Genomic DNA, 12692 nt, shown 5'->3' with positions numbered 1-12692 from the left:
TTTTGTCTCTATCAGGTGTTTAAAGCAAGTAGTTTAGCATTAGCAGATGCTAACGTGCTGCAAGACAAACAATTCCAGCTGATAAGGTTTTTCTTAACACTCTCTTTATTGAGTTTGACATCTCTGGTTTGTGATTGAGATTTTTCAATAAATTGATGTATAAAACTACAGCATTATCATTGTGCATGTCATTGAGGGAGGATCATTTTTATACATTAAACAACTAGCTGGAACTCTTGCCATTATGTGGGTTGTTTGGTTGGAGAGGAATGGTAGGATTTTCGATGGTTGAGATTCTTTATTTATAAAATGGGATCGAGCTGTGTAATTATATTCTCTCTGGGATCACGCTCCTGGGGTATTCCGAACCTGTCTCTTTCTAAGGTTTTCTTTTTCTTTGCCTTGACTTCTGGTGGACTGACGCCTACTTTGTATAAGTAAATTCATTTTTTCGGAAAAGGAAAGACAACTGAAACTCTCATCTGATGCTCTAGTGGATAGCCACAATGAAGTTAAGAATTGGAGGAAATAAATGCAAATCTAAACAATTAAAATGTTGAACTTGATACTTGGACATATACCAGTGTTAACACCAATACCCAGGTTTGAGTAACATAATTCTCATCTCTGCTACTCTTATCACCTCTTTATAGGTTCTTATAAGAGAGTGTTAATGGATGCTATTGATGTAATTTTCTGTTTCTTATTTGTGAACATTTACAAGAGGTAGCAGTATTGCCCTTTCCCTCTGTACCTTAGTTGGGAAAGCTAAGATCCTAAAGTGCATCAAAGCTTTTGCATCATTCACTGTCCTGGACAAACTCAATCAAAACGATATTCTGTGTCCTAATCTGTGTGTTTTATTATGTAAACTGCATATCACTTGCTTTTGTGTTAGTTAGCTTCCTGTTTTTATGGAACTCTTTTGTATTGTTGTAAAATTGGGTTGTGTTAAGTGTTTCTTGCTATGATGTTGGAGCATCTGCAGATGTACTGCTTGAGTTCAATAGGTACAAGTGACTAAAGTTGTTTTGAAGGTCATCCATATGTGCTTTTATGTGGATGAATTGGCTAAAGAGAGGATAATCTACGAACCATTGTGTCTAGTAACTTTTATGCAGTAGTGTACCAGGCTTTCCTTGTCACTCCACTCAAATAACTAAGTCAGATGTACAACAAGATGGGAGACTCAATGTTGTGTCTTATTAGTCTGTGATGTATGTTCATTTTTTAATTGTAAACGAGTATATCAAAAAAAAACAATCAGATGTTTGCATTTGTCTGCAGGACTTTGTTATGCTTTCTTTTCTCTCTCTCTCTCTCTCCTGACGCCTTGCAACATTTTTCCCGGCGTACTAGGGAGGGTTGATGTAAGTAAGCCCGCCAACATCTGCTTGGTAAGAATTTAAGAGCTAATGTCATGGAGTGACGTATGTCAGATCCCTCCCCTGAGGAAGGAAGAGAATTAGCTTAGAACCTGAGCTTCCTAAATTCTTGGAGTGACTGTTGGAAGTTTATACGACATCCTAGTTTTTCTTAAACTTACTTTGGAGATCTTCCAATTGGATTTCTTTACTTCTTTTTTTCTATTACCTAAACCCTTAAGACTATCCTTGTTTGTGATATTATAGCTTTCTGGCCTGCGATGAGCACACTGTTTTGAATCACTTATGTTATATTGCCAGTGTCACGGCTGAGAAATGGGTTCCCATCATAGAGGTCCGGGTGAATGGTGTCAAAAACTTCTTGGAGAAAAAGAAGCAAGAGGGTTTTGCAATTTTGGGATTGGAGCAAACTGCAAATAGCATACCCCTGGACAAGTATTGCTTCCCCCAAAAGACGGTAAATTTCTTCGATTGAGCTGGGTGATGTAATTTGACATTATGTATGGTTCATGCTTCAAACCCATGCTTTTTTTATATTGAAGTTCTGAAAAAAGCTATGTGAAGACTATATCTTTTATTATTTCTACAACTAATCAAGTATAGCCTCGATAAACAATGCAAAGCTTTTTTTTTACTTCAACTCTGTATCATCATCAACATATGTAGTTTGAAGTGATTTTTTTTGCGCTGAAGATTGAGGGATTGTTATCCTTTTCAGGTTCTTGTTCTTGGTCGTGAGAAAGAGGGAATACCTGCAGATATTATCCACGTTTTGGATGCTTGTATTGAGATCCCACAATTAGGGGTTGTTAGGTCACTCAATGTTCATGTTAGTGGTGCCATTGCTATCTGGGAATATACTCGTCAGCAGAGATCAACATAAATTTCACTTTGCATCTAACTAAAATCCAGTTCGAGATTGAGCATATTCATCTTCACTGTTGTCCGTTTTTTATTACTTGTGTCCTCTGTAATGTTTCAAATATAGATACTTCTGTCATGAGTATGTCTGAGCAAATTTATACCCCTGCAGGTCACCCCTCTGTTGTACTTTCTTTTTGCTAAAATCATAAAGTCGGAAGTTATTAATCGCTTCAGTGTCCTTTATCATTCGTTTTCGTTTTCAGGACATGATATGACAATTGGATACTAGTATATAATGAATCATTTTCCGTTACTTCTTTTGTTTATCCCTGTTACCCTTTGTTTTTTAATTTTCATGAACTAAGTCATCTTTACATCGAATCCTGGATTGTTTTCAACAAGTCTCATAATGACGAGCCATTAGTGGTCAGGTAAGATTGTTGTTTCAAGAGTGAAATGTGAATGATAATGCTTTGATCATTGCATTCTTGATGATACAATTGGCACTTTTTGATCTGTAAAGAAGGGCTCAAGGGAATCTGAATTTGTTGGATCAGCTGTGATGAAAAAAATCCACTCCACATATATTGGGGGTACTTTTGTATTCCCTTAAGGAAAGTGGTTAAGAATTGATGGAAGTCTGTAGCAATCCTTTAAGAAAGGTTACATTTGCAACCGTTCATTTGTATGCCTCTATCGTTATGTACTTGCTCATAGATGTCCAAATGTGCGCAAGCTTAATAGAACATACACTCACACATATGGTCAGAGTTGCAGGAGGGGTAAGAGAGGAAGTGGGTGAGAAATGAGGAAAGCATGGATGTTGCTTATACATGTAACTACTTGCATCAGGAATAGATGATATTGGTACAGGCAAGCATGTGAATTCTCCATGCTTACCTAATTAATGAGATTGATCTGAAGGCATTTTATTTACCTGACTCAACTATAAAATAGTTGTGTTGTGCTAGTCTTTAGTGGATGTCACCCCATTGCTACTTTTGGCAGAATGTTCTTTCTCTTTGAATTGTGACAAAAGTACCATCTCTTTAACATATATTATGCATTACTGTTTGCCCTTTGTCGTTGATAAAGAAATGCAACTTAGTCTAGCTGTATTCGTTCTCTTTAGCTGCAGTCACATGTTAAGTCTGTTCATTGTGCATGCCAAAGTCTTCATGGTTCTCATGGAGGGTGATTCCTTTGTCTCAAGGAGTAATAATCAGGGCAGCTTCAGGTGACAAAAACTTTAGATTTTTCAAGTGCCTTTTACTCTTATCATGATGCTAAGACCTTTCTTCATTTTTCATAGTTTTCCTCCTGTTTGCTTATCTTTCATGTAGCTTGTGCACTTCTTTGCAGGAACTACAATGACATTAGAATACACAAAGAAATGCTAGGTAGACAGCATGATGTCTTATTGGAAAACCTGCTTGATTCAGGTTCATTTACCAAGCTCTACAGCTACAGTCATTTGCTCAATGGATTTGCGATCGATGTCACGTCCAAAAAGGTAAGTCCATTGAAGAAAATATGTTCTAGTTTGGGTAAAAAAAGATAGTTATTATGGTTAAAATTGTTGGTTATCTATCATTTTATAAGTTATAAAATCTTAGCACAGCTAACAGTTAGTTGAACACTTGCAGGTTGTTGAATCTCTTAGGAATGTGACTGGAGTTAGGGCTATTCACGAAGATATTAAGATGGAGAAGCTGACAACTCATACACCTGATTATCTGGGAATTCCTACGGGTGTCTGGCCAGCTCTAGGTGGTGCGAGGAGTTCTGGTGAAGGGACAGTGATAGGCTTGATTGACACTGGAATTAATCCTAGCCACCCAAGTTTTGCCAACTTACCATCCATGAGCACCAAGGGATCCATGGATGATTATAGTAGCAGGTTTAAAGGGAAATGTGCCTCTGGTGAGATGTTCCCGCCAACAGCATGCAATGGCAAGATAGTGGGGGCCCAGTATTTTGCGCGTGCTGCAATTGCTGCTGGTGATTTTAATGCTACTCGTGATTATGCTTCCCCTTATGATGCTGATGGTCATGGAAGGCAAGTCACATAACACGAACATGCCAGTATGTTTTGAGATTGAGTGGTAATTTTAGCATTAATTTGGGCCTTAAATCATCATCATATTGCATTATAACCAGTGCCTTAATGGCAGTTGGATATATAATTATCGTTTTCTTGGTAGTCCATCTGAACTTATTTATGTTCTTTTGGTGACTATAGCCATACAGCATCAACAGCTGCTGGTAGTTATGAAACACCAGTTATTGTCAATGGCTTCAACTATGGAAATGCAAGTGGCATGGCTCCAGGAGCTAGGTGAGACATTGGAACATGAAAAGAGGACTTACTTATCTGTGTACATGTTAACAGAACTTCCAAATTTAGTCAGATGATGAATTTCCTTGTGGAGGAATACTGTCTTTTAGGATACCTTCAGTGCTTAATCATTGCTAATGCATTACTTTATTTTCATTAGCATTGCTGTCTACAAGGCTCTCTATACATTTGGAGGCTATATGTCAGATGTTGTTGCTGCTGTTGATCAGGTTTGTTCCCAAATGGACTCGATCTTTTTTCTTTTTTTTCTCTGACTAAAGACGGAATGAAAGAAATAAAAGTAGAGGTCCACAATATATCAACTTTAACTATATGCTTAGTTGGTCATTGCTTCCCCTCCAGGCTGTGGAAGATGGAGTTGATATACTAAGCCTCTCAGTTGGGCCATCTAGTGTTCCGCCTGGTCCTTCTGCCTTCCTTAATGTTTTGGAAATGGAGTTATTGTTTGCTACAAAAGCTGGTGTTGTTGTAATTCAAGCTGCTGGCAATGGTGGCCCTTCTTCTAGTTCAATCCTTTCTTTTAGCCCATGGATTACGACTGTTGCTGCCTCCATCATTGATCGCAAGTACAATAATTCCATTGTGTTGGGTAGTGGACACAGCTTATCCGGCATGGGCCTTGCACGTAAATATGACTCAGAGAATCTGTCATCTACTTATTTACTTGTGGTTTTAGCTAGAGTGCTTCATTTCTTTAACTATTTTTTTTATATCTGAGTAGCTTGTATATATTACAGCTCCAACTCCAGGAAATGCTCTTTTTCCCATGGCTGCTGCAGCTGATGTCAGTCGGCACAATTCTAGCATTGGTCTCCTTGAAAGCTGCCAAACTCCTGATGCCTTTATCCCATCTCTGGTTCGCGGGAAACTTATTATCTGCACATATACCTTTGATTTTGAATTTGACTCCGCAAGCATAGTTAGAGTTGCTGAAACAATGAATAATGTTGGAGCTGCTGGTTTTATTATGACAATGGACCCTGATGTGGGCTCTGAGGAAGTCAAGGGTACCACCGTGACCCTTGGGGTGCCTGGAATCGTCCTAAACAACATACAAGCTTCTACGGTATGGTGTACTGTGATGCACTAACTTAAAGAAATCCTCATTGCTGGCTTGGAGCTGTTTTACATGTTTTATGCCTCATCCATTTGGCACATCGTTTGTTACACTATGGGCATTGTCATGAATTCTTAGCTTTTTGTGTTGCATTTGACCTCTGGACGGATTTATCTCTATTGTACATATTTCCCTTGATGGAGCTTTTAGAGTTAGGTGAATTGTGAAGCCTGGATAACTCCACTGTCTATATGAATCTTGCTGTCTTCAACTTTTGCCTGCAGGCTCTTTGGCAGTACTACAACGCGAGGACATTTAGAGGTAGAACAGGAAGAGTGCTTGCGTTTGGTGCAACAGCCAGGATATTAGATGGCAGACAGGCAATATACACTGGGCAAGCACCAATTGTCGCATCCTACTCATCAAGAGGACCTGACGTGAATAATGCACTTCTACAAACAGCTGATGTCCTGAAACCAACTGTCATGGCTCCAGGTTCTTCTATTTGGGCTGCTTGGAGTCCTAACAGTGAGGGAGATCATTACATAAAAGGTAGTGCATCTGCAGTATATCAACTTCTATACTTATGTATGAAACACCTTAATCATTTTTCTGTTTAAAACTTCTGTGTTTTAGTCGACAATTATATGTTCTCTTGGAGTTAAATCGTTTTATATGATTTAAGGACGCATGGGTTTTAATGGGATTTTCACTATATGAGGGATTGTTTATGCTAAATGATAGGTATGAGGGATTGTTTGCAAAAACTTGGCCTTAAGGAGTTACACTTTCAAAGATTTTGTGGGTTTAATTTCATTAGCTTCCAAAATTTTAGATGGATACCTTTATGTTGATTTTATCCATTTGCATATCTACACAAATCAGAAGAATCAGTATTCGGGTTGATTACCTCATACTTTAAAATTTTGAAAACTTGTAAGAAACTTTTGTCGAGACCCAGACATCATCATGGATTGTGCATGACGTGATGTTGCCTTCACCAAAGAAACTTCGTAATTTAGCATTTCGTAGAACCCCTAAAACACTGTCTCATGCGTCTGTTGTCATTTAATTAGGGCAAAGTTTTGCACTTGTATCGGGTACGAGCATGGCCACTCCTCATGTAGCTGGTGTGGCTGCATTGATCAAGCACAAACACCCAAATTGGAAGCCTTCTGCTATAGTATCAGCAATGATGACAACGACAGATATAGCAGACAATGCTGGCAACCCCATCATGGCACAAAAGACAAACCAGTTGGCGCCAGCCACCCCATTCGATTATGGAGCTGGATCCATCAACCCTTCTCGGGCTGTTGACCCTGGACTCGTATTCATTTCCAAATTCAAGAACTATGTACAGTTCCTGTGTGCTGTCCCAGGGGTTGACGATGAGTCTGTGAGGCGGTCAGTTGGTGTTGGATGTCCAACTAAAAAAGGAGGTTGGTGCTCAGATTTGAATTCCCCTACTATAACAATCTCAAATTTGGTGGGTTCGAGAAAAGTCACACGAGTTGTAACAAATGTTGGAAACGAGAGCGAGACTTATAGTGTTGTTGTGAAGCCACCAATGGGTGTGAGAGTGAAGGTGACACCGAAAACTTTTACTGTGAGTCACAATGGTACACGGCTGCTGAAGCTCGTACTGGAAGCAACAGATGCAACCAATAATTACAGCTTCGGTGAGATGTTACTGCGAGGAGACAAGGGTCATCTAGCTAGAGTTCCTATAACTGTCCTTGTAAGTAGTGTACTTGGATCTTAGATTCCTCGTTATAGACCTATTGGTATAAATTTTACAGATAATATAGAATCATAGAGTTAGAATAAGAAACTAGGATCTACAGTTTTTCTATCATCAAGAGAATTGTATTTTGCTTGAAGGCTTTGATTCTTAGAATCTAAATTTCTTGGCTTATCATTTTGTTAATGTCACTAAACTTTATCTTAAATTCGTTGTATACACATTTCTGCCAAATGGAAAGAAGATAGAACGATTTAGCTAATGCCAAATTTCAACAAAAAGATCATGATCCATCCACTACTTACATATGGGTGCACCAGTTTCTGGCTTTGCAATTTTGATGACAAATCTACTTAAATTGGCCGTCCTAAATCTGTCCTAACAGAAGTACACATTATCTTTTTTCCTTTCTACTACCTCCGTTTCTTTTTAATTGTTACACTTACACTTTTCACGCATGCCGATGCACTACTTTGAGCATTTATATCTCTAATTTTGTATTTGTAAAAAATATAAAAACTACATATTAATAAAATACATATTAATACGAATCTAACAAGATCCCACATGACTATGTTTTTATTCACATATAAATCACAAACGAGAGTCAAAGTACAATTTGTGAATAGTGTAAAATGTCAAAGTGTAACAATTAAAAAGAAACGGAGGTAGTATATATTTTCCTTTTTTTGCCTTATTTTTTTCTCCTCTCTGAATATTCTTTCTGGCAGAGAGAAAACAACAATATCGAAGCCTTTATCCCAAGGATGGGGGTCAATCGTATAAATTAAGAGCATATATTTTGTTATTGTTCACAGATATCATCTTCCTTCATTCACCTCTATCTAGCGTTCTATGCTCTTGAAAGGCTGCAATCTTGTTCTACGCATACTCTTTATAACTCCATCCAAGTCAATTTGGTCTCCCTCGACTTCTTTTGAAATCTCCATAGTGCCAACTCTCTGCTTTACTTACCTGTACACATTGCCGAAACTTCCCAATCATGATCCTTGCGGATCGGATCATCCATACCATTGCCGAAACTTCCCAATCATGGTCCTTGCGGATCGGATCATCCATCCATATAATATACAAGGGGAAACTCTAGATATTTGATATCTTTCTCTTTGAATGAGATCTCAATTACAGCGACGGTTATATTAGATATCTTACAACTAGAATCCATACTTTTTCCAATCCAGTTCCTCAGCCACCACAAACTCCAGTTAGATTCGTCTACATTCCCTAATCTCAGTGCAATTTCAACCTGTCTTCATATATCGTCGTTTAATGAAATGACAACAATTAGGATTATATTAACTGACAAAAGGGAGGATTGAAAGTTTAAAATCTAGCTGGAAACATTGCAATGGTAAACCATGTTAGAACTAGAGAAAGGGTGAAGAAGATGAATACAATGAACTACGAATCTTCTAGGCGTGTGTAGACACTTTCCCAAAAGTGATATTCCGACCCTATACGAAGCACGGGTTGCACGGAATTCAATTTCGAGATACAAAGAAGAACAACAAGAGTCACGCTCGTATGAATCTTGTTAAAATGAGAATAAGATTTTAGATTTTGTGTTTGATGATTAATCTTCTCTTAGACTTGAGAGAGAGTGCTTGTTTTTGAGAGAAATCTTCTGAAAAACTATGTCCTTTCATCTGTGGTATAAACCACTCTTATACACGCAGCCAAAAAACCGTCACAACCGTTCGCTGAATTGAAAGAAACACGCGAAGACAGGCTCTCGTCGCGAGTCGAGACAGAGCTCGCGAGTCGCGAGCAGGCCTGTCGCGAGTCGCGACGAGCAGCGCGAGTCGCGACATGCGACTCCTCCAGCCCACGCCTACAGCCCTGCGCGAGCTTGCTGTGCGTTGCCTCTATGCGATGCCTCGAGCATGCTGAGCGAGTGATACTTCCAGCCCACTGCTTGTGATGCTTCCAGCCCACTGCTTGCCGAGCATGCTATGCGCACTTGCTGCATCATGCTTGGCTAAACCACCAAGCATATTATGTTCGCGGTTTCTTTATTCTTCAAAACTTATTGTTTACTATACCATAAACAATCTACATGTATAATTAACATAACTTGAACAACGACACCATAACCAAGTTATTCAAGTGATACGTTACATGAAATCAATCAACCAAATACTCTAAATTCCAACAAACCATGCTCTCATTTCTACATGGAGGTTACAAGTCACTGGAATGCTCCATACCATAAAAATCGTGTTAAAAAAGTCTTCACGGATAAAATATTGGACGAAGCCTATCCTTATAAATGCAAACAAAACCATATTCAGAAGAAAAATCTATAAACTAGAAGGCTAATCTTTCTTGGAAGTGGTACTGCTCTCATCTTGCCATGTTGCTTGCCATTGCTTGTCATACAAAGTCGTCTCTTCTAGTAGTTTCTTTAAGTTATCTAGATCTTCGTTCTTCCGGATGAACAACACACCAAGAACAGCAACAAATAACAAAGTTTTGCAGAAGAAGTTACCCATTTGATCAACAAGACCTACACCAGTCAAGCTATCAACAAAGTACGCCATGAAGAAACCGATCATTGCAGCACGACCTGTCATTTCGGAAAGAAAAAGCAAAATCTCAACAAATTACGAAGAAATCAATTAGATTAGCTGAGATAAGAAATAATTTGTAATGCATGAATGAAGCAAACCATTAAGAAGCTCAGCTTCAGGAAGGTGGAATCTCTTGATCCATGCCCACCAAGGGACGATAGAAGTGTCAAAAACTACTGGTTCATCATTATTGGAAGATTCCGGGTAGGTTTGAAGCCACTTCCTCCTCCTCACCTCTGTAAACCATAAGCCAGTTGTTGATTATGTCGAGATTGAGAAGACATCTGATGACTCATATAATTTTTTGAAGGCATGATGACTCATATTATTGATAAAAAGAGAGAATTATAACAGCGAGTAAGCCTATCAGACAGCACGCCATAGGGAAGCAAAGTCTCACAAATCCCAGCAGCACAAGCTTTAAATAAAAGGATATTAGCACAAAGGCAAGTATTACTTGCGAGATTACTTTTCAGTTTTCACCATTGCTCCACAATTGAAATTGCAAAAAGCACCGAGACAAAATATATTGATACATGACCAGAAGAGTCGCAGACTAAGCTCACATAGAGCCTAATGATTGAGTTTCCCACGTTCCAACTAAGAGATCGGAGATTCGTTTCTCATCTTCCCCAACCTCAAGCTTAGATGCTATTGCAATTCTTTTTTCTGGGTACATGTAAGCCCCACTAGGTTTCCTATCTCAGATTGACATATGGTCGGTGTATAGTCCCCCTAACACCCCACCCCCCAAGGGCCCGGTGAAAGTCGGACACGGATCGAGTCCATGGAAGATGAATGAAACTCCAATTATCTTACACCTTGACTTTTAGATGCTATCTGGTTTATTTTTGGGTGAAATGCCAAGTTACCACTTTGGCTAAGGGAAAATAAAGATCAAAAAGGGGCATCTAAGACCAAGGATTTGTTTACATGGTCCTGACCAGTGGCAGCGAGCACGTATTTTAACTCAAGATTTAAACAGCCAAATAGAAGATGACACTGTAGAGGAACTCTTATTGATGCAATTTGGATGGAGTTGTACCACCTGCTTATACCAAAGTTAACATCCTATGGACAGAAATTTTAATATCAACCACTATAATGAGATCCTGGAACGAATAGCAAAAGTAACAGGTACACTATATTCATCCTCAAACTAAAAAATTCTACCACAAATTCCATTATATTCAGATTTCAAGAGCTTAACATCGCCTACATCTAAAAATCAAGTAATAAAAAATTATCTCATCCCTAAAACCAAGCTCACCGCTTGATTTTCGCCATGAGAATGCTATGGCTGTAACTAGATATAACTACTAGAAATATACATCCACACATGCAAATTGGGAGTCAAAGTATCATGAAATGCAGTAATTTGGTTTCATTACTCAACTGCTTTTGAATAATTTAAGATCTTCATGACTCCATTAATGAGAACATTACACTTCAATTTATGTGCATGTTACAAGCAGTATAAAATTCACTTGGACCCTTTATAAAACTCTTTATCAAGAGATAAGCATATATAGAAGCTACTCAAACAAGATAAACCAATAATCTCTAACTAAATACCTTCAAACTCAACATCAAACTTAAATCAAAGACAAATTTACCAACACACAATTAGAACAAATTAAAAAGATGAAATTTCGGATAGACCAAAAAAAAAGCTTTACAATTTCAAATTTAAGAACTGACCAGCATCAATAACAGCATCCCAGTCAGTAGTGCCATTTTTCTGAAACTGCTTCAAATCCCAATTTCCATTAACCCATTTTGGGTTCTGAAATTTCTTCACCAATTGTTCAGCAGTTTTAATGGGTGTTACATCCTCTTCTTTTTCCTCCAATTTGGGCGAAGAATCAGTTCCTTTTTCCTCAGATGGGGTTTCTAAAACCTTCTCCTCAGTAACAGTAGCAGTAGAGGCTGCAACCCCAGCTCCATTATCAGAAGCTGAGACTCTAAGAGGAGAAATTAAGAGGTGGGTTTTTCTGGGTTTTTGGAGAGGAAGAAGAAAAAGATAAGGTTTGTGGGTAAGGTGGTGGGGTTTGGAAGAAGGAGGAGAGAGAGTGGAAAGATGAGTTGGGGTTGAAGAAGAAGAAGAAGATAATAAGGCCATGTTCATTGTGAAGTTGAATGATTTTGAGGAGGAAGAAGAGGAGAGTGTAATCATGTACTGTGAGGATGGTCAAGAGCATGGGTTCATTGGGTGGAAGAATTCATGGTTGGAGCATGGGATTGAGAGAGAACAAAACTACAACACACTTTTGGTTTAGGGGGCTCTCACCTTCAATTCAATCCTTTCTTCAACTTGTTTGTTTTTACTACATGCATAGTCATTCTAGCTTGTGGCCCTTTAAAATAGGTTTGTTCTTCTCAACTTAAATTTTGTTTTTCGAATTTTTTTTCCAAACTAATACTATTTAGATCATCTTTATTCACAATTGAAAAATAAAATTAAGTCATCAATCTTAAAAATAAGACTTTTAATGGTGATTGAGAATAAGATTTCAAGAGGATTGAGAAAAAAAAAAAAAAGGCATGGGGTGAGTGAAAAGATGATCAGGCGTGGGAGCGGGACCCACTGCCTGATCATCCTTTTTAAAAAAAATATTTGTCCATCTCCGCAGCAAAACGTTGCGTTTTGCTGCGAGGACAGGCAAAAAAAATTGAAAAGTTGACACCCTGT

At 38.4% G+C, this 12692-nt stretch overlaps 3 protein-coding genes across 5 annotated transcripts in view; 2 read left to right on the top strand and 1 right to left on the bottom strand.

Annotated features, from left to right (window-relative positions):
• The window catches only part of LOC104892830 (uncharacterized), a 51177-nt gene extending 48615 nt beyond the window's left edge, over window positions 1–2562 (top strand). The window contains exons 33-35 of one of the 3 annotated variants that reach the window (XM_019249507.3): window positions 16–86; window positions 1686–1842; window positions 2104–2562. In XM_019249507.3, the coding sequence (XP_019105052.2) occupies window positions 16–86; window positions 1686–1842; window positions 2104–2268 (393 nt within the window). In that variant the 3' untranslated portion in view covers window positions 2269–2562. Of the gene's footprint in view, window positions 1–15; window positions 87–1287; window positions 1398–1685; window positions 1843–2103 lie in introns of those variants that run through there. The other 2 variants (XM_048644897.2, XM_048644898.2) reach the window with 2 other exon arrangements.
• A 151-nt stretch (window positions 2563–2713) lies between these two features.
• On the top strand, window positions 2714–7617 carry LOC109134997 (subtilisin-like protease SBT2.5). Its single transcript, XM_019249509.3, has 9 exons — window positions 2714–3486; window positions 3612–3762; window positions 3896–4308; window positions 4492–4587; window positions 4748–4817; window positions 4951–5233; window positions 5346–5674; window positions 5950–6217; window positions 6742–7617. The coding sequence occupies exons 1-9, from the start codon at window positions 3311–3313 to the stop codon at window positions 7428–7430; spliced, it is 2475 nt and encodes an 824-aa protein (XP_019105054.2). The 5' UTR covers window positions 2714–3310; the 3' UTR covers window positions 7431–7617.
• Window positions 7618–9572: 1955 nt separating this feature from the next.
• On the bottom strand, window positions 9573–12324 carry LOC104892829 (hypothetical protein). The gene is made up of 3 exons (XM_010678837.4): window positions 11702–12324; window positions 10099–10236; window positions 9573–9996 (listed from the first exon to the last, which is right to left on the bottom strand). Exons 1-3 carry the CDS (start codon window positions 12174–12176, stop codon window positions 9746–9748), a joined length of 864 nt encoding a protein of 287 aa, XP_010677139.2. The 5' UTR covers window positions 12177–12324; the 3' UTR covers window positions 9573–9745.
• Between the last annotated feature and the right edge of the window lie 368 nt (window positions 12325–12692).

This window comes from Beta vulgaris, chromosome 5 (assembly GCF_026745355.1).
Source record: "Beta vulgaris subsp. vulgaris cultivar EL10 chromosome 5, EL10.2, whole genome shotgun sequence".
In the NCBI taxonomy this organism is placed as follows: domain Eukaryota; kingdom Viridiplantae; phylum Streptophyta; class Magnoliopsida; order Caryophyllales; family Amaranthaceae; genus Beta; species Beta vulgaris.
The sequence above is the reverse complement of the archived record's forward strand: the minus strand, read 5'-3'. Positions and strand labels throughout refer to the sequence as shown.

Excerpts from the sequence above, each read along its gene's own strand:
- LOC109134997 (XM_019249509.3), top strand. The coding sequence starts at position 3,311 with ATGCATTACTGTTTGCCCTTTGTCGTTGATAAAGAAATGCAACTTAGT. Across the intron at positions 4,818-4,950 it reads TTGTTGCTGCTGTTGATCAG|GCTGTGGAAGATGGAGTTGA; the intron begins GTTTGTTCCCAA and ends CTTCCCCTCCAG. Across the intron at positions 5,234-5,345 it reads ATCCGGCATGGGCCTTGCAC|CTCCAACTCCAGGAAATGCT; the intron begins GTAAATATGACT and ends TATATATTACAG.
- LOC104892829 (XM_010678837.4), bottom strand. The coding sequence starts at position 12,176 with ATGATTACACTCTCCTCTTCTTCCTCCTCAAAATCATTCAACTTCACA. Across the intron at positions 10,237-11,701 it reads GGATGCTGTTATTGATGCTG|AGGTGAGGAGGAGGAAGTGG; the intron begins GTCAGTTCTTAA and ends TATGGTTTACAG. Across the intron at positions 9,997-10,098 it reads TGAAGCTGAGCTTCTTAATG|GTCGTGCTGCAATGATCGGT; the intron begins GTTTGCTTCATT and ends CCGAAATGACAG.